Source organism: Telopea speciosissima, chromosome 4 (genome assembly GCF_018873765.1).
Source record: "Telopea speciosissima isolate NSW1024214 ecotype Mountain lineage chromosome 4, Tspe_v1, whole genome shotgun sequence".
Taxonomy (NCBI): domain Eukaryota; kingdom Viridiplantae; phylum Streptophyta; class Magnoliopsida; order Proteales; family Proteaceae; genus Telopea; species Telopea speciosissima.
In genome coordinates this window covers 50,862,776-50,887,766 of record NC_057919.1, presented here as the reverse complement: position 1 = coordinate 50,887,766, position 24,991 = coordinate 50,862,776, and the positions used below count along the sequence as shown (strand labels likewise).

The window sequence follows — 24,991 nt, the reverse complement described above, 5'->3', positions numbered from 1 at the left end:
AAAACAAGCTTTCTTAGTCTTAATGGGTGCTTGAACCTCATCATCCCACCACCAAGTCTCCTTAGGTACATGACAGTTTCCTTGCAATTCCCCCTAGGATCTATTTAGCAACCTTTTTAATACAAGTAGACATCTAGTTTCACATCTTATTAGTATCTCCCTCAAAGTCCCATTTTCCTTGTTTGACCACTTTATCTATACAATAGTTTAAGGAATCTCCTTTTAAGCTCCACCACCTTATCTTAGGGCAAATAGGCTCCCCAATCTTACGATTCTGCGTACTGAGGCACATATCCATGACCACCAATCTATGCTGAGTGGTCAAGCTCTCCACAGGAATAACCTCACAGTCCTTACAAAATCGGACCTTCTAGTAACAAAAAATCTATTTGGCTGGTATGATGCCCACTTTTGTAGGGAACTAGAAGTTCCTCTCTCTTTCCAGATAAGTGTTCACAATGTGATGCAGACGGAATATTAGATCTGAAAAATAATGGATCAGATCTGAAATAAGAGGGTTAAAAAATAGAAATAAAGAGGGGAAAAAGGTAATTGCAGGTGATGGAGAAGATGAAAGGTCAGATAAAGTTGCAGGTTTAATGGATGATGATGTAGGTTCAAGAGAAGAAGAAGAAGAAGAAGGTAGGTTGAAAGTTAAAGAAGATATGAGACAAAGAGAGGGTAGGAGAGGGAAGGGGGAAGAAAGACTCCACGTACAAAGGGGTTGCTCACACAACTATGCTTGAAAAATTCCGAAGGAATCACTTCAATTTCTAATTCAATGATAAATCAAATTTATGCCTTACATCATTGGATTATTGTTAGAGTTTATATGTTAGGGGTACATTAGTCATTGTTTTTATTACAAGTCATAGAGTTGTAATTTTATACTTTGTCTATTTTATCTTTTAGGTCCCCAGGGAGGCCTTTGTAATTCCTAAAGAGTTATTAATGAAGTAAATAGGTGTTCGGAGACTATTCTCCAAATACCCACGATTTCCCTCTCATCTCTTCTTTTTCATCTCCAAACCCTCACACCTTCCTTGTTAGAATCGATCCATACCTAGTTTCTAACTTGGTATCAAAGCTGGTTTGAGAGTCGACCAAGCTCATCTTCCTTCTACACCTCTCTTTGGAACCCTAGAAAGGTAGAGGGTTCCACTAGAGGCTATACAATGTAAGATATTTTACACAGAAGATTCAATGGAGGTATATCTTCCAAACTAAGCCTTAATGGAGGACTTTTTTGAGATTTTTTGAAGAGGATTGAAGCTCCAGCTAGTCTGCTACAGTTACCGCCAGCCCTGCCTTGTTCATTTCGTTTCTCTCTCATCCCATCACCATTTGGAGTGGGACCAGCACTGTTAGAATCGCCCAGGTGTCTTCTTCAAACCCCCAAGGACTCAGTTGGTGATATTGAAGGGTTGAAGAGTGCAGCTCATTTCTGTGCCTTCTCACAGGTACTACCAGCTTCTGGTTTGCTCCCTTGTTCCACCTTTTGCAACCTTGTAATATGTTGAATAGCTGCTGTTGTTTCAAGAGTTATATGGCTTGAAGTATTATTAGTTGTTATGGAATGAAGCTAAGGTGTAGAGGGTGCCTTTGACTTAGCTTTCTTTAAGAAACTACTGTTCTTTTGCTTGTTGGTTTGCTGCCTGCCTTTTTTTTCTCCTTGTGGTTGGGTTGAGGTTACTCCCCATTTGTGCAAGACTCTATATTGAGTTTCTTTGAAGTGTTTGGCAGTTTGTCTACCATGTCTGGGAATGACTCTAGTGTCAGTGGATCTTGGGGAGCTTCTAGTAGCGGCTTAAGTGGTGCTCTTCTCACCATGACATTTTTTGATAACCCCAACACCCAACTTTCCATTGTGAAGCTTGACAATAGCAACTACTTGGATTGGTCTCGTTCGGTGAAGTTATCCCTGCGCAGTAGGGGAAAGTTGGGGTATATTACTGGCTCCATCAAGGCGCCTACTCCTATTGATTCAGACTATCTAAAGTGGGAGACTGAGAACTCCACTTTTATGACCTGGCTTATATTCTACATGAAACCTGAGATAGGTAGGAGATTTATGAGTACGGAAACTGCGAAGGATATTTGGGATAGTGTCTCAAGAGTTTTTGATAGAGTTGGTGATTTGGCAAAGGTGTATTAAATCCTCCAAAAAATCATCCATATGAAACAGGGTGATCGGAGCATTTCTGACTACTATAACACTGTTATTAGCTTGTGGGAGGAATATGATCACTACAGCAATCTCCAACTGTTCAATTCTGAGGATGAGGCCAAGGTCTACAGGAAACAAGAAAAGGAAAGGATTCTTATTTTACTTGGTGGTCTTAACCCAGAGTATGCCTCTTCGCTTGCAAATCCTAGAGATGTCCCCTCTTCCATCACTGGATGAAGTGTGTAGCTACTTGTAAAGTGAGGAAACTAGAAGAGGATCCATGGACATTGCTCCCTCGTTGGAGAGATCTGCTCTTGTTTCCAGTTCCCACCGAGATTGGAGAGGTAGAGGGAGGCCAAGGGCTAAACCGGGGAGATCATCGAGACAGATTTAAATGTGATCATTGAGGGAAGTTGGGGCACATTAAGGATAGGTGTTGGGCCCTTCATGGCAGCCTCCTAGTGTGCGTGGTGGACTATCTGGTACCTGAGGTGCTAGGCGAGGGGGAGCTAGAGCCCATTCTATGACAGCTGATACTGAGTCACCTGGACCTCAGGCTGACCCTGATTCTCTCTCTAGAGAGGACATTGCAGCATTACGTCAGATGATATCCCGACATGGCCATTCTTCTACTGATCCAGCAGAACCAGATTCGGCCTCAGCCTTGCAAGCCTCTACATCTATCCCCTTCACTGTTCTCGCTTGGGTCATTGACTCTGGTGCCACCGATCATATGACTGGTATGTCTCAGTGTTATAACTCTAATTCTATTGGCTTTGGTAGAGATAAGGTTAGAGTTGCAGATGGTTCTCTTTCCTCTATCTCTGGTAAGGGTAATGTTCGAGTCACTTCTTCTATTTCTCTTGATTCTGTCCTTCATGTCCCTAATTTTGCCACTAACCTTCTATCTATGAGTCATCTAACCAAATCCTTGAACTGTTGTGTCACTTTCTTTCCTTCTCATTGTCTCTTTCAGGATTTAGTGGCAAAGAAGGTTATTGGCAGTGGACGTGAGGAGAAGGGACTCTACTTGTGTTGCGTCAAGAAATCGCCTGGTGGTCCCTTTGAGTGCCGCAACCTGCAAAAGGACCTTAGTGACAAAGGAGAACCAATGTGGTTCCGGCCTAGGACTCTTCGATGCCTAAGTTAGATCTCTCTGAGCAAACAGATGAATAGTCAGAATTCAAGATGGGTTAATGGGGTAGAGTACCTTGGAATTTATAGTGGAGTGAGGCGGTGTGGAGAGTCCCAGTTGGTAACGAGTAGTCCTCGTAGTAGATAGACGTTCCTAGTTGGTAGGATTCATCTCTTGGTTGGTTGCTCTCCTATAGGAGGTAGAGTCCCAGTAGGGGTTACACTTGTCTGCTGCTGCTGATTTTTGGAGACACATATTCTTCCATTGAAAGGGGATTCTCCTCCAATTTTCAGCCCTTAGTTTGAAGGAATTCTTGGGTTTCTTATCACCACAACCCTCCTGTGCGATTTGGGTTTCTTTGTTGCATTATGGGTGACTCTAAAGTCTCTACTGGCACCTTTGCTGTTGATGGGCTTGGTAGGAATGAAAACCGCGATCTCCTCCCTAATCCTATCAAACTGGATGGGAGCAATTATTTGATCTAGTCTCGCTCGGCATACTTTGCTATTGCTGGCCATGGGCTTACTGGCCATATTAATGGTACTATTACCATGTCGACTACCCCTGGCCCTCTCTTGACCAGATGGATCTCCAACAATGGTATACTTATGTCCTATTTGATTGGCTCAATGCAATCAGACCTTGGCAGTGGTTTCCTTCTCCTTGATACAGCCCATCAGATTTGGACTGCTTGCAAGGAGACAAATGGACAGCTCGGTAATGATGCACAGGTGTATGAACTCCGGAAGAAGGCCAATAATACTACTCAGGGGGAGTTATCTGTCTCCAAGTACTATGCTACTTCGCGCAATCTCTGACAGCAACTGGACCATTTTTCTGATTACCATCCCATCACAACTGCTGATATCACTGCATATAAGAAGCATCTGGACAAAACCAGGGTGTATGATTTTTTGGCTGGTTTGAACATGGAGTATGACCAGATTAGTGTTCAAGTGTTGGGTCATTCCCCTTTTCCCACACTTGAACAATCCTATGCTTTGGTCTCCTCTGAAGAGAACCGTCGGGCTACTATGCTCCACCCTCCTATTACTGACAAATCAACCCTCCAGTCTGCTGCCCAAGCTACCCCTGCACCTGTTAGACATGTTTCTCTTGGTGATTCTACTACAGGGACTGTTACTTGAGAGCATTGTCACAAGCCTTATCACACCAAAGAGAAGCGCTGGAAGCTTCACGGGAAACCAGCCGACTTTGAGGCTAAACTGGCTGCCAAGAAGAAGACAAAAAATAAGGCAAACTACTCTGAATCTGTTCCTACAGCCCCGGCTACTGACACTGGTCTATCCCAGGATGATCTACAGGCTTTCCTACGACTGCTGAGGTATTCCGTTGCTGCTGCCTCTACTAGATCAGCTCCTGCCACCTCTTTTGCTCCTTCAGGTTCACACTTTGCCCGATCAGGTATTCCATTTGGTGGTCATTGTGCTTCTGTAGCTTCCCATCCTTGGATCATAGATTCTGGGGTTACGGATCACATGGCCGGTTCCTTTAGCTTATTCCATCAGTATTCTCCCACTTCTGGGAAAGATAAGGTCAAAGTAGCTGATGGTTCCCTTTCCTCCATATCTGGAAAAGGAATCACCAACTGCACTTCCTCCATTACTTTGTCTTCGGTTTTGCATATTTCTAATTTTACTACTAACCTTCTTTCCATTAATAGTATTACTCGTGATCTTAACTGCAAAGTGACTTTTTTTCCCTTCCCATTGTGTTTTTCAAGATCTGAAAGTGCATGGCGGCTTGTACCTGCTTGATGATGAACGTCTCACTCCACCCCCATTACCATCTCTACATCAGAACTCCTTAGTCTCTTTTGAAATTTACCAGTGCCACTCTAGATTAGGTCATCCTCCATTAGGGATTTTAGCATCTTTATTTCCTACTTTGGTCAAAACATGTGATAAGACCAATTTTTTTTGTGAGGCTTGTGTTCTGGCCAAACAAACACGTTCTACCATAATTGTCACGGCGTCACGGCGATCCAAGTCGGTGGGGGGGGTGTCACGTCGATATATCGACATGTCGCCCGACATGGCGTTCATGTCGACCATGTTTTATTTTTTATTTTCTCTATTTTTAATGGTTTAATAGATGTATACTCAAACCATGTTTTATTTTTTCTCTATCGTTTCTCAAGTTTTAAGGATGGCAATCTTGTAATTAAGCAGAATCTAAGAAAGGGCATAAAAAGGTTTTGATTTAATGACTAAGGGTAAACTTGGAGGGATGTGTAAAGTATGGACAAAGGGGAATAAAAGAAGAGAAGGGTACTTTAGGAAAAAGGCAAAAATACGGGTTTGTAATAACCCACGATCAGATTTATGGTTATCTTCAACCTTACGACTTCAGCCTAGGACGGAAAAAGGCAAAGTACGAAGGAGATAATAACTCCTTCAACTCTTCTCAATCTAGTCTAAACCTTCAGGCAAAGCATCACCACATCATGTTCTATCAATTCCAGCAAGAACTCATCACAGAAATCAACTAAGCAAGGAGTATTTAATTCCTGGAATCAGATCTGGCGACTTCTTAGTTGCAAAACAAAGACAGAGAGACAGGAAGAAGCAATCGAAGAGGGAAAGAGAGACAGGAAGAAGAAATCGAAGAGTGAAAGAAGAAATAAAGAAGAAATCAAAGAGGGAAAGAAGAAATCGAAGAGCGAAAGAAGAAATAAAGAAGAAATCGAAGAAGGAAAGAAGAAATCGAAGAGGGAAAGAAATAAAGAAGAAATCGAAGAGGGAAAGAAGAAATCGAAGAGGGAAAGAGAGATAGAAAGAAGAAATCAAAGAGGGACACCATGGCATAGGTCGCAATGCAAGCTTCTCCAGCGCTAGGACGCCATGGTGGCGCCATGGCGACGCCATGACAACTATGCGTTCTACTTATTCAATTTCAAATAAAAGGAGTTCTTCACTTTTTCAATTGGTGCATTCTGATGTTTGGGGCCCTAGTCGTAAAACTTCCCTTTTTGGTCATCGTTGGTTTGTTTCTTTTATTGATTGTCATTCTAGACATACATGGGTTTATCTTATGTACACTAAGAGTTAAGTTTTTTCCTGTTTTCAGCATTTTCATAAAATGATCCAAACTCAATTCCAGGCTACTATCAAGGTTTTGAGAAGTGATAATGGCCCCGAGTATAAGGAAACTCAATTTCAAAAGTATTTTGCTAATAACGGGATTATTCACCAGACTAGTTGTGTCAATACCCCAGCCCAAAATGGTGTGGCCGAAAGGAAGAACCAATACTTGTTGGAAGTGGCTAGGGCGTTGATGTTTTCGCGCCATGTTCCCTCCCAATATTGGGGGGATGTTGTTCTCACTGCAACCTATCTCATTAATCAGTTGCCTTCCCGTGTTCTTGACTCCCACAGTCCAGCCGAACTTTTACATGGGAATTCCACCTTTGTGGTTCCTCCCAAAGTGTTTGGTTGTGTGTGCTATGCCAGAGACACGAAATCTCATGGCAAACTTGACCCTCGTGGGTTGCGGTGTGTTTTTTTGGGTTTACTCTCCAACCCAGAAAGGTCATAAGTGTTACCATCCCCCTTCCCGTCGTACTTTGGTCGGTATGGATGTCGTTTTTCATGAACGTCTTTCCTATTATCCATCCCCACATCTTCAGGGGAGAGTTTTGGTTCTAATGAGGTTGTGTTTGTGCTTCCTCCCCTTGAAATTCCTTCTCTCCCATCTCTTTCGGCTGCTGCCCAGCCTCCTCTAGTTGCTACCCCTTCTTCTGCAGGGATTCCTTTACAGGGGGAGCTTGTAGAAAATAATGATGGTAATGTTCCTAGTCAGGGGGAGTTGACTCCAGTCCAGAGAACCATCAGTGAATTTCAGAAGAGAATTGACAACTCGAATGTCATCACCTACCAAAAGAGATGCTCCAAAAGAGAGCAGCATCAATCCACTGTGGCACCAATACCTATCCAATTGCCAGCTCAGGATCCAGATCCTCATCCTCCTCTTTGTGAGACCTCTCCTTCCGAACTACCTATTGCTCATCGCAAAGGTACTAGGACTTACACCCTGCATCCCATTTCTCGATTTGTTTCTTATAGTTCTCTTTATCCATCTTTTCGTGCATTTGTGTCTTCTCTTTCTTTTGTTTCTGTTCCGAAAAATTGGCAGGAAGCTTATGCAGATGGAAAGTGGAAGGCAGCTATGTTGGAAGAAATGAGAGCCTTGAAAAAAAATAATACTTGAGATCTTGTAGATCTTCCTCTAGGGAAAAAACCAGTGGGATGTAAGTGGGTGTTTGTGGTCAAACAGAAGGTTGATGGGACTGTGGATCGATATAAGGCATGTCTGGTTGCAAAAGGCTTTACTCAAACATATGGGACTGACTATCAGGAGACAGTTGCTCCTGTTGCAAAGTTGAATACAGTTCGGGTTTTGCTATCTTGTGCAATCAATCTTGGATGGGATCTACAACAGCTGAATGTGAAGAATGCCTTCCTAAATGGAGAACTTGGTGATGAGGTGTATATGGATATTCCACTAGGGTTTTCTTGTGACAGTAATCAAGGTAAAGTGTGCAAATTGAAGCGAGCACTTTATGGGCTGAAGCAGTCACCTAGAGTATGGGTTGGTCGGTTTCACAAGGCCATGATTTCCGTGGGCTATAAGCAAAGTAATGCTGATCACACTCTCTTCATAAAGAGGGCTGGTAAAAAACTCACTGTTCTTATAGTCTATGTGGATACATTGTAGTTACTAGCAACGATGGTGATGAAATCAACTGGTTGAAGAAGTTTCTTGGGCAGGAGTTTGAGATTAAAGATCTAGGGAAGCTACGATACTTTCTAGGGATTGAGGTTGTCAGGTCTTCTAAAGGCATCTTTCTCTCCCAAAGGAAGTATGTCCTAGACTTGTTGGCTGAAACTGGTTTGTTAGGATGTCACCCTTCAGATACTCCTATAAAGGCTACTGTCCGTCTCAAAGAAAAGGAGGGTGAACCTATTGATAAAGGCCGGTACCAAAGACTAGTGGGGAAGCAGATTTATCTCACACACACGTCCAAACATTGCTGTTGTTGTGAGTACTGTGAGTCAGTTCATGCATGACCCCTATTCTTCTCATATGGAGGTTGTTCTTTGGATTCTTCACTACTTGAAGTCAGCTCTTGGAAAAGGCATTATTTTGTCTCCTCATGGTCATCTACGGGTAGAGGCATATACCGATGCTGACTGGGCTGGTTCTGCGGATCGGAAGTTTATCTCTGGGTATTGCTCTTTTGTAGGGGGCAATCTTGTCACTTGGCGTAGCAAGAAGTAGAATGTGGTGGCTCGTTCTAGTACTGAAGCAGAGTTTCGTGCTATGGCACAGGGCATTTGTGAGTTACTTTGGCTGAAAGGCTTGCTACAAGACCTTGGTGTTCCCGTTCATCTTCCTATGATGTTGTACTGTGACAACAAAGCTACAATCAGCATTACACACAATCCAGTACAGCATGATCGCACCAAGAATGCTGAAGTGGACAGGCATTTTATTAAGGATAAATTGGAAGAAGGATTGATTTGTGTTCCCTTTGTGAAGTCTACTGATCAGGTTACTGATATTTTCACTAAGGGATTGTCTGGGAAATTGTTCCATCCTAATCTAGTCAAGTTGGGCATGATTGACATATTTGCTCCAACTTGAGGGGGAGTGTTGAATTATGAGCAGAAGGATATTCTAGTCTTTTTCCGATATTTATTTCATGTACAGCCATGTCGGCTATGTTAGGGACAATTCTGTCCATGTATTTTCTATCTCTTAATATAAATATATGGCTTGGGGTCTACCTTAGACCACCGAAGCATTATTCTCTAATTCTAAACTCTCTCAACACACTATTCAGTCTTGTGCAACTCAGTTTATACCAGGTACCTGAAGTGATGAAAGGCCTCGGTGCTTACGCTTCTTGCTTTAACTAATCAAACTTGAGCATGAGGTCCAACAGAGAGAGAGAGAGAGAGTAGGATGGAGGGAATCAGAGAAGAAAAAGAAAAGATAACACCCCTGAATCATTTTAATTTTCTATTTTCATGGAGATATCAGAGATGCTCAACACATGAACAGACAAGGTTACCATCACAACCAAAACTTACGGTAAATTATGAAAATATAGATCTCTCAAATCACATTTGTAAAACATCAAAGACCCCTCTTTCTAGCTAATGAAATGACAATTTTCATCAAATTTATTTTAAAAAAAAAAAAAAAAAAAAAAACCCTTCTCTGAACAATCTCTCACATTAACGAAAAGTAAAGAATTCATATAAGTGGAGAATAGTGAAAGGCAATGGCAGGAGTGACTTAATATTTGTTTATCAGTTCCCATATTTAGGCTCATTTATAACTAGTTAGATCAGAGCCCAAGCAACCTGATCTGATTAGCCTGCATTAGCATGGCAATTACTGACCGTGCAAACAAATCCCTTAAGATGCCTTAGGGTTATTCTATTGGCATCAAACATGGAACATTACATATCAAGGCATCATAAAGATGAAATTACACTAATACTCCATTTCCCAAATCTACATTTTTAACTCAACTAAACAAAGAACTTTTTACCCCCACCCCACCCACTCCCAATCAATAACAAAACAAGGTAGAAGAAGAAAAATAACTTACCAATAAAATATCATTCCCCTCAGACTGTCCAACAATCTCCTCAATCAAGAGTTCTCGTTGAGTGGCATCACCATGCTCCAAACACTTCTCAATAACATTGGATGCAAACTTATGCTGGCTCATTTGTACAATTTTCCCTGACAATTTGCTAATAATTTGGCTTCTTTCATGGGGCTTCCCCCTCTCCAAAACATGCTGCAAGCAGCATAACATACATGTAAGAAAGCTAATATGCACCAGAAAATTAATACAAGGCATTAACATAATCACTTGGAACAAGAAAATGTAGACTCCATCAAATGGTACAACTATGCATACCCAACTTTCAAACATGAAGTGCCCATGCATTTAACATGATACACGTAGTTGTCAAGGCATCGCTAGGCGCCACCTAGGTGTCCAGACGACCCTTGTTGGACGCCTTCTTGGGTCGGCTAGGAGTCCAAGCCCCTTCCAACGCATTGGGTCGCCTTGACAACTATGATGATATATAATTGATTTAATTATTCCATACAAATAAGTATAAAGGTGCTCAAAGTCACAAACATTTACATACAGCAAATTTTCCCTAATACTGGTAAACATGGCATTAATTATGTAATCAAACTTGACTTTTCTAGCGCTGACCCTCCACCTTCATCCTGGATGAGTTTGTAACTTTATGTTTAGAGACACTAAAATTTTAGATATTTCTTATCAAAGACCTTTGCTAGACAAACAGATATATGTAATGAAATTTTGTTGGCAAAAGAAGTCAAAAGATATTCAAACCTCTCCCGTAAATCATTTAATTTAGACCTTCATATTAATTCATTTACCACATAATTTATCTTTCTTATGAATCTCACGAGGAAGCCTTCAGAGAAAAGTCATGTTTAATTCATCTTTTACAGGTGATAATTGCATCACCCATTGCATAAATTCCACTATGGTTAAGGCTGTAGTAATTTGTGAGTTGTGACTTCATCCCTTGCTCATATGATCAAAACCATAATTCCATTGCATTTAGATTCACTGATTCAGTAATCGTGGCCAATTGATAAAGTGCCACCCACTGCATTTCCTTCAACTACCATGCTACCCTGATTTAGTTTTTGGAATTGCATCTAAAGACGCACCCTATAATCAGAAAAAAAAAAAAAAAAAGAACTTCAAACAACTTCCATTTCATGCCAAGTCAGCACCCCCATGAAGGCAAATGCAATGATTGGTATCTTGGAATTTCTTGTACCAAATCACAGGTGGTCCCTTTGTTATATCAATTTAACAGTATGTTTCCAACCCTTTTTTAGCCTATATCAATTTAAAGCTTTATTATACCAACAATGATAACTCAAGATGAACTAAAATTTGACACTTCCAGTTTCAGACTTTTAGCTATCCTATACTGAGTATCCTCTGAGTATCCTCCTATTCTCTTATAGTATGTATGGGGATTCGGGACTGGATGAGCTGAAAATGAGAGTTTATATGCGCAGGTCATCATCCACATGCACTAGAATGGTATCCGGCCAACAACGGTCACTAAACAGATCTATTGCAGGCCCACACTTCTTGATTCTTGCTCTCGGCAACACAAAAGAAATGATGCTTTTAATTTAAAACTTTGATAATGGCATCCATTTTGAAACTGAACAATCTGAAAACAAAGCATAATAAGACATGACCTGCTTGATAGCAAGATCTTCATGTCACATGGACAAACTGTGTACAATTGACCAGGGGATTTCTAAGAACCACGTTACTCATAATGCTTCTAAGTCACCAGACTTTAGTCGTTCCCTGGCCATTCGGACCATAACCGTCGTATGCTTTTAGGTCACCAGAATTTTGTGTGTGTGTGTGTGTGTGTGTGTGTGTGTGTGTATGTGTGTGTGAGAGAGAGAGAGAGAGGTAGATCTTAAGCTGTAAAATGTACTAAAATTACCATGCTTTTCTCATATAATTAGGTGCATGAAAACAATGGACAAGAAGCTTGCTTCACGACTCACCCCAATCTGGAAGATTTCTCTTAAATAAAGGCAACTAATGGATCAGCTATCTCACATCCTCTGGGTAAATAGGAACCTAATGCAGGCCCACTGGAAATATTGGTACCTATTTTAATACCTATAGGGTATAGGCTTTTAATTCTCTGGGTTTTATTTCAAAGTGGCCAAATTTTAAGGCCCAAAAAGTGAGGATTTAAAGGCGTGTAGGAAGATAAATATTTAATTAGTAGTGGGGCCCATTAGGTAATGTAGTTGGCTCTAGTTTGGTCATTACAGAGTCCTATTTGGGTTAGTTGTGTGGGATCTAAGTTATCTAGAAGACTTAGGCTTCAACAATTCTAATTAGTTAAGTATTTTAGAGCAATGTTGATTTCGGTCGAAACGACCAAAATCTTGCAAAATATTTTGGTTTCGACCAAAGTGGGAAAGAAATGGGCCTCAGTTCACTAAGCATGCAAGATTTTGGTTGAAACTTATTGGTTTCAGTTGAAATATGGGTCTTATTTTGGGTTTTGGTTTCGATTCGACCGAAATGTTACATTCATGTATTATAAAAACCAAGTTTTGACCTAAATGGGTCGCTGTATCGACCCATTTTGGTAGTTTCAATTGGTTTCAACCTTGGGTGCCAAAAAACCCCATTTTTTGTGTTCTTCAGCCAATTCACCTACACATCTTGGCGGAACATGTTGGAGATTTGTACATTTGAGCGAGATTTGTTGAAGATTCAAACTTTGAGGCATACCCTTTTCTCTAAAATTATTTTTTGCAAAAATTAGGGTAACCATTTAGTAGTTGGACATCAATTTTTTATATGTTAAATATTGTAGACCAATTTATGATTTCATGGAGTCAGATTTAATTTTATGTTCTAAAATTATTTTTATAATTTTCTGATTTAAGAATTTTATTCTCATACCAAGGCCCCCAATAATCATATCAGCCCGGTCCACCAATCAGCTACAATGGATCCACATTTGCACCATCCTCTCGACAAGGTGATCTATATCCTAGAGTATGTTGTTGATGAGACCAATCAGGCTGCTATGATGGACTTTAACCATTTCTTCAAACATAGCATGACAAGCCTTCTTTCGTCATTGAGTAGGAATGGTTTCATCGGCGGCAGCAGCAATCTTCTTCATCTTTGGAGCCTTCCTGAAACTCTGTGGTACTGACATATAGTTGGAGAACGGCTTCATAGGGGTCTTTTGAGTTTCACCTTGGTTGTACACTTTATGATGAGGACATCACTCAGGGATTTAGAACAAATCAGAGGAGACGCAAACATACAAAGCCACACATCACTTCATTGTCGCTAGATGTCCCTTATTAACTTGTGTGGTTTATTTTGTTATATTTTATTTTATTTGGTGTCAAACTATTAAGTACTAATGTTGTAATCTTAAGCGGGGTAGTTATTAGGAAGTTATTGTTGGAGAAATAGTTATTAAGGAGTTATTTCTGAAGTAGTTATAGCGAGGAGTTACTGCTGGAGTAGTAATTATTAAGGAGTTATTTCTCTTTTTTTACTTTAGGTTTTAAAACACTGTATTCGGGGATAGAAGGAAATGAAAATATGTTGGAATTTGTGAGATCTTCTACCATTCTCTGCAGCATGAGTGATTCATTGCAAACCTTGGAGTGAATTCAAGTTGGTGTGAAGTAACCCCCCCTCCCCCTTTCTCTTCCCTAATTCTTCTCTCATAGGCTACCGCCCTCTCTCTATCCCCTATGCTTTTTCTCTATGGGCTAGAATAGGACTGGTTTGTGGTTTGATGTGGATTCACAGACCTGCTTCACCATCCCCCCCCCCCCCCAACAAGCCTAAACTTGATTTACACCAATTTTCAAGATAGTCCCAATTTTTCCCACTGTTGGCTTTTATCACAGCCCCAAACACTATGGGGATTCATCAATTAACAGCAAGGAGGCATTGAGGAAACATTCTTTGGAGTTCGATAGCGACTTAGCACTTGATTACAGTACTCCAATTTGCAGGCATGGTTCAAAAACTCGCCGAAATTTTGGCGAAATTTCAAAATTTTCTTTAATTTCAATATGGCCAAGACGAAATGACACATGAATCAGGGATTCAACACTATTTTGGTCAAAATTTCAGTGTTCCGCCAAAATTTCGACAGCATATCATATCATTTTGGCGATATGGTCTAGTGGGTGTTATAAATACATGTATCCAAGCAAGTCTAGTCAAAATGTCAACCAGACTCAAGCATTTCGCCAGTTTCACCTGCGGAAAGAAGAAAATACACATTTCTTGCTGATTATTACCACCTCACCTCTATACACTGCTGGAATACGGTATTGGGGTTGCCATGTCACTCCAACAATATTGTTTGTAGCATATTGGTGAAGATGGGGCACTGTTCTCGCCTTCTCGGTGCCGCAGCGCAGGCTGCACCCAGGCACATGGGGGTGGGCGCAATGACCACCCTGCCCCCCCACTAACTGGCAGGCCCATGTGCCTGGGCGCAGCCTTCACTGCGGCACAGAGAACATTCTCCCGGTGAAGATTTAGCCACATTCAACAATTCAAGGTATCAATGTCTTCCTATAATACCCGAAAGCTGGTTATGAAATTTTTATATGAGACACTGGAGCTCAATATACGGCCTCACAGTGTCTTTTGTTTTCTGCTTATATATATATATATATTAATGGTGAACTGTTATTGTCACAAAGGTCTGTTATTTTTCCAAATGTCACAAGGCATCTATTCTTACATGAGGGCTGATGATATGTCCATTTCGACCGTTGGATAGAGAGGATATGATCTAGATTAGCTACGTGTCAAATTGCGAAGTCTAAAAAGGGCGTACCCAGTGCACAAGGCTCCCGCCACTACAGGGTCTAGGGAGGGTCATAATGTACGCAGCCTTAACCCCGCTTCGCTAAGAGGATGTTTCCCAACTCGAACCCACAACTAAGTGTCAAATTCAAAATTTAATTCAATCAAATACCCCTTTTTGTATTCGCACACATCCCGTGTATGGACAATTCATGTTTACCGGTAGTCTATACATTACTGTGCACTTTCCTAACTCTGAGTGGGAACAGATGGTTGAGATTTTAAAAAAAACATAAAAGTGTATGCCTCAAATTTATCTTGTGATTTTTGGACACATAACCTTCCATTGTTACATGGATAACTATCTATTTTTTTATTTTTCTGGTTTCAAAAAATGGATTTTCCTACAACAAAAATGTGAAAAAATTAGGATTAATATCAACTGGATGGGGCTTAATTTTATATATGTCAAACACTGTTGGCCTATCTACGGCCTCATGGAGTCGGCTTGTTTTTTCTGCCAATAAAAAAAAAAAGAGCAACCCAGTGCACGAGGCTCCCACTACTGCAAGGTCTGGGAGGGCCAAATGTACGCAGCCTTACCCCCTGCTATGTAGGAGAGGCTGTTTCCAAGTTTTGAACCCCGCAACCAACAGGTCAATAGCACAACTTAACCATTGCAACAGGCTTTTTCCAAAGTTTGAACCCGCAACCAACAGTTTGCAACAAGACTTTTCTGCCGGTAAATATTTTAAATTTGACCTAATTTCTAAAACCCAAAACCCTAATTTCTTGAATTTTGAATTCTCATCTAAACCTAACCAAATCTAGCTTTCTAAACTCCCCAAAACCTGCCTAGTTTAATTGTATAAACTATATTCCCATTATCCTACCCTAACCCTAGGAATTGACCTAAATCCTAATGCTGTCCATTCAAACCAGCAGCCCCTTTTGTTATTTGATCCTGTTGTTTGGCTCTTAATAAGTCTCCTACTTATCTAGGACTACATTATTTGGTATCAAAGCCATGGATCAGCATGGTAATCAAGTAGTAAATCCATCAGCAGATCCTATGGCTGCATATTGGAATTGTTCCAGAAATTTGCTGCTGAACAAAGGGCTGCAAATGAAGCCATCCTGGATAGGTTGCAACGATTGGGAGCACAAAGAGTCACTCCTGCCAGAGATCACAGGGATAGACTCAGAGGTTACAGAGAAGACACAGACAGGTATAGAGAATACATATTTTCACTGCCAAAGGAAGTTGAAAATAAATCTGAAGTGACAGTAAATTGTGATGAAAAGAAAGAGACCACTCCTATAGCTTCATAGATGGAAAATCAACATGTAGAAGATCCTACTGAAGTGGTCTATGTCGAAGAAACCAATGTAGATAAGGCTGATACAGTAAAAGATGAAGAGGTGGAGTTGGTGTCTAAGAAGGTTATTAACACTGAAGACTCTATAGGTAGGGCATTCACAGGTGATTCAGAGATTGAACACAAAGAGTTTGTTATACCATCATGGTTCTTCGAAGAGAAAGCTCCACGCCTTGAAGACTTCATCCCTAATGTTCCTGCATCACCAGAATTATGTTTGGGAATGGTTGAAGCTGCTACTCATATGTTGTCTCCCCCTCATCACTGTAAAATTCGAGGACGAATTTTTTCAAGTTGGGGAGAGTTGATGCAGATTCATCACCGAAATGGGCTTATTTCTTTAGAAATAAGTCTAGGGTTGGGATATATATATGTTGGGCCTTTGATCCCAAGGGTTTTCTATGTAATAGGCCACTTTAATGAACCTAAACTAGGGGTATATAGGTTGCATACGGGATTAGCCCACTACTTAGTTTATTTTTATGTTTTTTAATTAAATCGGTTCAAATTGGTTCAATTTAAGTGATTATGTGACTTGGTTAAGTGGTCATGTGGTGTAAGTTTGGCTGGATTAGGACTCTATAAATCCAGCCATGTTTTGAGTCTATTTCTTTTAGTATTGTAGTTTCATAGTCAGTTTAAGTTACCTAATAGGTTAAGGATTGGGTTAGGCCTTTCCCTTTTAGAGTAGAAGTCTATTTTTGAGTCTTTTGTAAAAGGTTGTAAGGGGGCAAAGCCTTGAATACGAATCTGATTAATGAAAAGCTTTTGTTTGCTGTCATTGCTGATGCTCTGCTCTGTTGAGTGTTGCTCCTTGTGAGTGTGCATCCTTGTGGATCTCAAGGTGAAAAGGTACTAGTGGAATCCGGTTGACTCCTTATGCCGTGACGGCTGGGAGGATCTTCTTCAATTTGAAGGTGGTTCTATCCTTCACATCTGTTCAAGCTGCTGCCAGTGGAATCTCCAGTAAGTTTGACGCCCAATTTCTTCTTCTAACCCTCTAATCCTTTACCCCAATCGATCCCCTTTATTTTTGAATCCCATAAACCCTAACTCCATTAAACCCTAGATCTTGCTGCCCAGCCATATTTACCCATTAGAATTACTTCAAATTCAAACCACAGCCTCTCCTAAACACCCCCTACACTCGGCCCAAGCTACTGCCCCTATTTGTCTTTCAAAACCCTAAATTTGACCTAATTGCTAAAACCCAAAACCTGAAACCGTAACCCTAATTTCTGGAATTTTGAATTCTCATCTAAACCTAACCAAATCTAGCTTTCTAAACTCCCCAAAACCTGCCTAGTTTAATCGAATAAACTATAGTCCCATTATCCTACCCTAACCCTAGGAATTGACCTAAATCCTAGTGCTGTCCATTTGAACCAGCAGCCCCTTTTGTAATTTGATCCTGTTGTTTGGCTCCTAGTAGGTCTCCTACCTATCTAGGACTACATTACACATCCTAGCAAACGCCACTACAGGGCCCTATTATCAAACTATGCTAGATACGGTGGATGAGGCTGGCCCAGGGATCAAGAAGCCCACTCCTACAAGGTGATGATTGTTTATTTGCCCCCAACAAAAACAAGAGCTACAAGAGTATATAGATGGCTTGAAGGGGATGTGGCAGAATACAGCATGACGATAATGTGTGATGGTTGGACTGGGCCCACAAGAAAGTCCATCATTAGCTTCATAGTTTACTATGATGGGAGGACAGTATTCCTCAAATCTATGGATGCATTCAAGAAGACAAAGGATGCAAAATACCTTTATAGGTTGCTAAAGGATATGGTCCAAGAGGTGGGAGTGGAGAACATTGTCCAAGTTGTGATGGACAATGAAAGCAACTTCTAGAAGGCCGGTGAGAAATCGATGAGTAACAATAGGTACTGGCTCTTTTGGATTCCTTGTATAGCCCATTGCATTGACCTCATGCTGAAGGAAATTGGTGCAAAGAAAGGTTGAGAAGGAGAGACATGTGAGCACCTATGTCTACAACCATGGGTTTACACTGCAACTGCTGAGGACTTGATCAGGCCCAGTGTCACTAGATTCTCCATTCGCCACAAACTACATCGCACTGAAGAGCTTTGAGGCGAAGAAGGTCGGGCTTAGATCTATGTTTACATCTGAAGTGCTTTGGATGGAGGGAGTCGAGTTCCCTTGATGGTAGAGCAACACAATCTACCATTGTACCTGAGGAATTTTGGCAGAACCTGACTAAGGTGGTGAGAGTTTTAGACCCAATGGTTAAGGTACTGAGGTTGGCGGACTCTGCTTTCAAGCCCCATCATGCCACACTTATATGCTGTTGTGGACATGATTAAGGAACATGTGAACAATGCGATGCCACATGGCAGCAGGGCCTTACTCAAGATTATTAAGGATCATTGGGAGCTTCAACTTCAGCATCCAGTACACAAGGCTGGTGAGTATTTTTTAATGCACTGAATTCACATTGCATTTTATAATTTATAGAATGGGTGTTGATGTGGATGAGTTTACGACCTCAAAGGGTCACATACACTCACAAAAACCATGACCATTCGAGCCAACACCTAGCAGGGATGATGAGGACAACCTTGACTGTAGTAACATGGACATCAACGTGGATAGCTTGTCTAGCACTGTTGGTGGATTAAGTATAGGGAACAGCACTAGACGTGAGAAGTGGGTACCCCAACCTTTGCCGTAGAGATTACCGGGTTGAAGTTAATGCATAACTACGTATAGTGGCGGCTATGGTGGTTTCACTGGTGTGGGGGGGAGCATACATCATCATCCTTTCCCAGTGCTTATATGACACCCACTCATAATCACAGACTGGATCGTCCTTTGTGGACCTCTTCTATTACCCGGACAGCCAGCCGTACAGCCCATACATGATGGCAACAGCATTAAGTCACAGTGGCTCAACGGCTGGTTTTCATAGTACATGTTGTAAGTTGGGCATTTTAGATTTTAGTTTGGGTAAATTCTGTCTCAAGGTTATACTTGTAATTTGTAATGTTTCACCTTATAATAAAAATAAAGCTTGGCTGAGATCCCAAGGGATAGCAACAATCATTCTCCCAAATTAGTTTCATCTGTCGTGGGAATCCCGCCATAGTACCTATGTTTTCACCACCATCACTGTGATGCAACACAACAGCACCACCGCCACCATCACCATGACACCTCTCCTGTTCACCGCCAGCAGCCCCTCTCCCACTCTTCCACCTTGCAACTCACCCTCTCACTTCTCTCTCGCCTCCACCACTTCTGCCATCTCTCTCTCTCTCACGCGACTCCTCCCTCTAGTTTTTTTCTTTTTTTGATTCTCCTACCAACTTCTTTCACCGCCTTCTCTAAAACCCTCTTCCCTTTTCCGAGGGTTTCCTACATGATTCAACCCTCGGTGGTTCTCTTCTTCCCACCAAGGGTCCTTTTCCTATGTTTGGATTGCTTCCTATGATTTAAATCTCAACTCCTTTGTGCTGGAATCTCTTTCCATGTAATGCTCCTTACCTACAGCCTTGTTTTCACCGTGTTATAATTTGGGTACAAGGGTATAATTGTCCAGTGGGGTTTAGTTTACGTTGCCCTAGGGGTATAATTGTAACTTGTACTTCTTATCATTTATTATAAATAGAGGACTTGTGTCTCATTGACATAAGTTCCAATTCCCCATATATTCCATCAGGCCTCGTTTGTTTAGTGGAATAGTTTGCAAGGGGTGGGAAAGTTGTGGTAAAATGCTGATATGGCATTGCAAAATCCCACCCCAGGCTGTTTGTTTGCAAGGGGGTGGGAATGTTGAGATAATGGAGGAAACATAATCATTACCATTGTCTATTGACATGGCATTGCAAATCCCATAATTTTCACACCCCTTGGCTTTACAAAGTCCCACGAAATACGTGGGATTTGGCAACTTTCCCATGGAATGCTACAGTACTTTTCCAAACACATGGGACCCACCCGTCAGTAATCCCACAACTCTCCCACCCCATAAACCCCTCTAAACAAACAGGGCCTCATGGTATCATAGTAAGGAGAAGAATCATCTTTGGGAAATGTGCCCCCAACCCCATGAAACCCTAAATCTACTGCCGCCCTATCCCTTTCTCGGTCTCTCTCTCTCTCTCTTGCCTTCAACATCACTGCCACCCCTCTCTCTCTCTCTCTCTCTCAGTTTCGCTCAGCCACCACCACCTCCCATCCGCCTCTCTCGGTTTCTTCACCACCACCGCCCACCTCCTCTCTTCCGCCTCCTCTTATCGGCTTCTCTAACCACAACTCACCACCGCCAAAGTCTTTTCTCCTCTCCACCTTGTTCTTTTTTGCCTTTCTCCCTTGGTGGTGATTTTTTCTCCCACCAAGGGATTTTTATCACCCATGAACTAATCTTCTTCTCTTTTTTGAAGATTTCATGTGGTAATTGTTTCCCAGTTTTTCTTGAGATCAGCAGTCATGTCGGATGAGTCGACTGCATCAACCGGACAGGAAGGAATAGTCCAGCAACGTGAACGCAACTTTCCTTCGTTCCCTTCGAACTCCGTCAAACTTGATGGGAGCAACTACTTGATGTGGTCGAGATCCTGCTCTCTTGTTGTGGGTTCCCGTGGTCTTTTTGGCCATCTTATTGGAGCATCAGTGAAGCCTATTGCTGCTGATCCTGCTCAAATTAAATGGGAGACCGATGAATGCTTGGTGATGCCCTATCTTTTCACCTCCATTGAACCTGCAATCGCCCAGGGATATCTCCTTCTTGAATCGGTTGCAACCATCTGGAAGGTTGCCAAGGAAACCTATTCCCAAGTTGGCAATGACGCACAGTGCTATGAACTCCGGAGAAAAATTCACAATATGAAACAGAAGGATCGCTCTCTCTCTCCAAATACTACAATACTATGCGTGGTCTATGGCAGACTTTGGACATGCAACCATTTACTAATCGTACAAGGCAAACCAGTGGGACCGCACCATTCCAATGACAACTGAACTATCTTTAGACTTTTAACCTAGAGGTGCTAATCCCTTTTATAATTTAAAAAAAAATACAATGAAAGGGGAAAGAAAAGAAACTTGAGAGGGCAATCGGGGGCCACTTGATGCAAACATGAAAGGTATAGATAAATACTGAAACATTGATAACATGTGTATTTTGTCTTCAATCTGATGCTACTCAATGCCACCTTAGGGTACTCGATTAACTGTTATCCCATCTCAATGTTGAACTTAAAGAATCATAGAAAGAAGGGGAATTAATGGTAAACGAATATTCTTTTTTTTTTTAATGCAAATCATATTTCATATGTATGTTGTTGCGGCAGACCTACAAAATCCACAGGGAAGACACCAGAGATGATTGGAGCGGATTCCGGGGATTCTTCGATGCCTGAGTCAATTTTCTGGCAACAATGAAGAATGACAGAGTGAATTCACACAGCTTAGAGTTCGATCCATACCTGCTCGAGTGAGGTCCTATTTATAGTGTGGTTCCTTGTGAGTAAGGCGGTGATGAGAGTTCCCTCTTTGTTTCATCATCTTCCCCAAGTTAGTAGCTTCCTTCTGGGAGACGGAGTAGACATTGAGAATTCTGCTATGTTAAGCTATTGAGCATGTGGTGTTGTCATTGTTGGTAATAGTGTGGTGTGTGTGTGGCTTTGGTGTGTTTATGGAGGTGTTTGGGAGGCTCCTAGTGTGTTTGGAAGTGTTTCAAGGGTGTTTCTGTCCATTCACATCACTTGGGGGAAATATGGTAATTTGGTGCATCTAATATGCAAGTGGTAGTGCTTATTGAGATGATGGTAGCTCATGGCAAGTGTTTATCAGTTTATTCTTTCAAGTTTTAGAGTCGTCGTTAGTTTAGTTAGAAAACTATCTAAGATTTTTAGATTTAGGTAACTTTCTTTTGTTTTCTTATAAATATGTAACCCCCCCCCCCCCTCTCATGATGATGTTTAATGGAATAGAATACAAAATGCTGATTTAAATTGTGCAGCCAAGAAGGCTTCCTCTTTTCTCTTTCCTCTCCCTATCCCTCTCTTCTCTCTCTCCTCTTTTCTCCAAGTTACTATTCATGGGTACTGTTCACAGTCCCCGAATAGCCAATTATCTCCTCTCTTTCTTCTTTTTACCTTTTCACTTTCTTTCCCCATCGCAGGCTGCCGAAATCAACAAGCATTTTCAACCTTGTTTTATCAGGAAAATGGTTCAGATCTCGGCCTGTGGAGCAGCCAATCTTATCTTTGATTCCTAATATGGGTTCTAGGTTGGTTGGCTGCATCAGAACCCTTGACTACAAATCTACAATAAATGCTACCACCCACAGATGTAGCTGAAAAATCATTTCTATATGAAAAAACTGGTTTCAATATTTCAACATACAGAAAAATGTTTATACATTGACACTCGAAATTATATAGTAAACATGCAGGATATCACTAAATGTAAGTTACATGTGAGACATCGTGAAGTGAGGAATCAGACGGCATCACGCAAACAAAACCAACCTGGGTAACATAATTGCCATACTGATCTTGGGCAAGAGCAGAAGCAGATTCCAAAATTTCATCCACTATACATTGACATTGCAGGTCATCCGTACAATGCTCCAGAACTCTCTTCTCCGGACCCAAAAAAAATCAAAGAAGGTACATAAGGATATGATGGAGGTGATAAATGAAACCTTAAGAAGAATTCTTGGTATACGCACATACCTGGATAACACGACAACCATATGGATGTGTAGAAAGTGTTGCAACTTGACCATGAAAAGCAGAAATGATAAACCCAATTTTTTCTGTTGGAACACACTCAATGCATTTTTGTATTACATGATTTCCATTTTGATCACGTACACATCTCATTATATGCCCATCAAGTTCATGGACAAGCTTCGTTTTCTGATCCAGCTCAATAACCTCAAGTGCCTACATCAAATATGCAGCACAGGATCAGAAAATGGAGAAAATAAAATTCTGATCGGGAAAAAATAATCACAATTGTAGCATCTGGTTTGATCTTGCAACCTAGGATTCAATTAGATGAAGGGGAACAAAAAAAACAAAAAAAAACTTGAGGTCTTTCAGAACATTTAACAAAATGCATAACGCCAGTTATCCGCCATAAATCGAGACTTGAGAGTCTCGGAATTAGCGCTAGCTTGCGCTAGCACTAATACAAAGATAGGTGAAAGGTAGTTTAGGCTTTTATTTTTTGTTTCTTATTTCTTTGTTTCCAGTTGTGTCCTTGGTGTTCTTTAGTTATTATATATTGAATTGAATGGGAGCTTCAACATTAAGTTGTAACTCCCAAGGTTACACAAAACCATTGTCTCTCCCTTTGTTCTCTTTCTACCTTTTATCTTCTCTTATTATTTACATGGTATCAAAGCAAGATCCTTAGACTCTGCTACAGACCTCCTAGTCTCTTGTCTTCTCTTTCAAGGTTTCAATCTGTTGAATTGTATGATGTATACCGTGGGGGTAGACTTGGTATTCTATTATGTAATTTTCCCTTTCTTTATTTTCCTTTTTCCCCTATCTAATAACTCTAAATATTAGAGTTAATTAGAGTAGGGGTAGCTGTGTAATTTCACTTCTAAGTGACTCTTTTTAAATAGAAGCTTGACTGATCTCATTGATCATTCAAGCACTTCAGCTCTATTACTCTTCTTCTCAGATTCTAACATGGTTACAGAGCTGAAACTAATCTAGAGACTAGAACAAACATCTCCATTGTTTCTCTCCTTCTCTAACAGCCCCTTCTTTACCTTCGAACCTTTTTTCTTCTCCTTCTTCTTCTCTTCTCCTTGGTCCTAAATCTGTACAAAGGACAGCACGTATGAGGTAGACATTGATCTTGTGCTGTCCTTCCTTTACCTCAATCAGAATATGTCTTAAAAACAGTCCATTGGAGATCGAGAAGAGCTGCTGCCTTTATTTCTACGTTTTTGGAGTCTTCATCCATTGAAGATCAGCCAACTATTGGAGTTCGAGTCTTCCCTCTTGAAGATCCACACCAGCATACCTTGGACAGCTGTGTATTGATCATCTCCATCAAAAATTTTCAGATTCAGCCCAAAAAAGCAGAAAAGTCGATCTCAGCATTTAGGGTTTTTCAAAACCCTAACACCCTAATCGATTTAGGGTTTCCCTATCTGTTGAGGCTGATTTTTTTAGGGTAGTTTCTCTCATATTAGGAAAGTACTCGATCCAAATTTGAGCCTTTTCTATCAGCTATTTTTGGAGTTGCTGCTGGTGCACTTCTCAGCCCTTCTACACTGCTACCAGGGTGCTCAACAGGTGTTTGATGAATTGCCTCTTATAGTTCTACTTCTCCGATTGGTTTGAATTTGAGGACTACTTCCATCCTCATTGAAGAGTACTCAATCAAATTTTTTAGCTCAGTTCATTGAAGATTTTTGCGTTACTGCTGCTACATTTCTCAGCCCTTCTCCTACACTAGATCTTCAACATGACTGGCTCAGGGACTGTTTCAGATGTCACTTCAGCATCCTACAATGGACAGCCTAGGAGTGATTCTCTCCCTTATGCTGCTTCCCTTAAGCTTGACGGTACCAACTACTTGATGTGGTCCAGGTCCATGTACTTGACTATTGCAGGCCGAGACCTTACTGGACACATCACTGGCACCACTGTTAAACCAGCTGAAGAAGGTCCTACCAAGAAAAGATGGATTGCAAATGACTCTAACGTGATGTCTTTCTTACTCAACTCGATGCAATCTGATATTTCTAGTGGTATTTGTTACTAGATACTACAGCCCAGATTTGGGCGGGTGCAAAGGATATATATGGTCAAGTTGGGAATGATGCCCAGGTGTATGAACTTCGTAAGAAGGTTCATGACACC

At 41.1% G+C, this 24,991-nt stretch overlaps 1 protein-coding gene across 2 annotated transcripts in view; it reads right to left on the bottom strand.

Annotated features, from left to right (window-relative positions):
• LOC122658784 (pumilio homolog 5-like) overlaps positions 1 to 24,991 on the bottom strand; it is a 58,445-nt gene that overhangs the window by 15,684 nt on the left and 17,770 nt on the right. The window contains exons 6-8 of one of the 2 annotated variants that reach the window (XM_043853899.1): positions 22,835 to 23,047; positions 22,628 to 22,738; positions 9,946 to 10,140 (exon numbers count right to left, since the gene is read on the bottom strand). In XM_043853899.1, coding sequence (XP_043709834.1) covers positions 9,946 to 10,140; positions 22,628 to 22,738; positions 22,835 to 23,047 — 519 coding nt within the window. The remainder of the gene's footprint in view (positions 1 to 9,945; positions 10,141 to 22,627; positions 22,739 to 22,834; positions 23,048 to 24,991) is intronic. The other variant, XM_043853900.1, reaches the window with a different exon arrangement.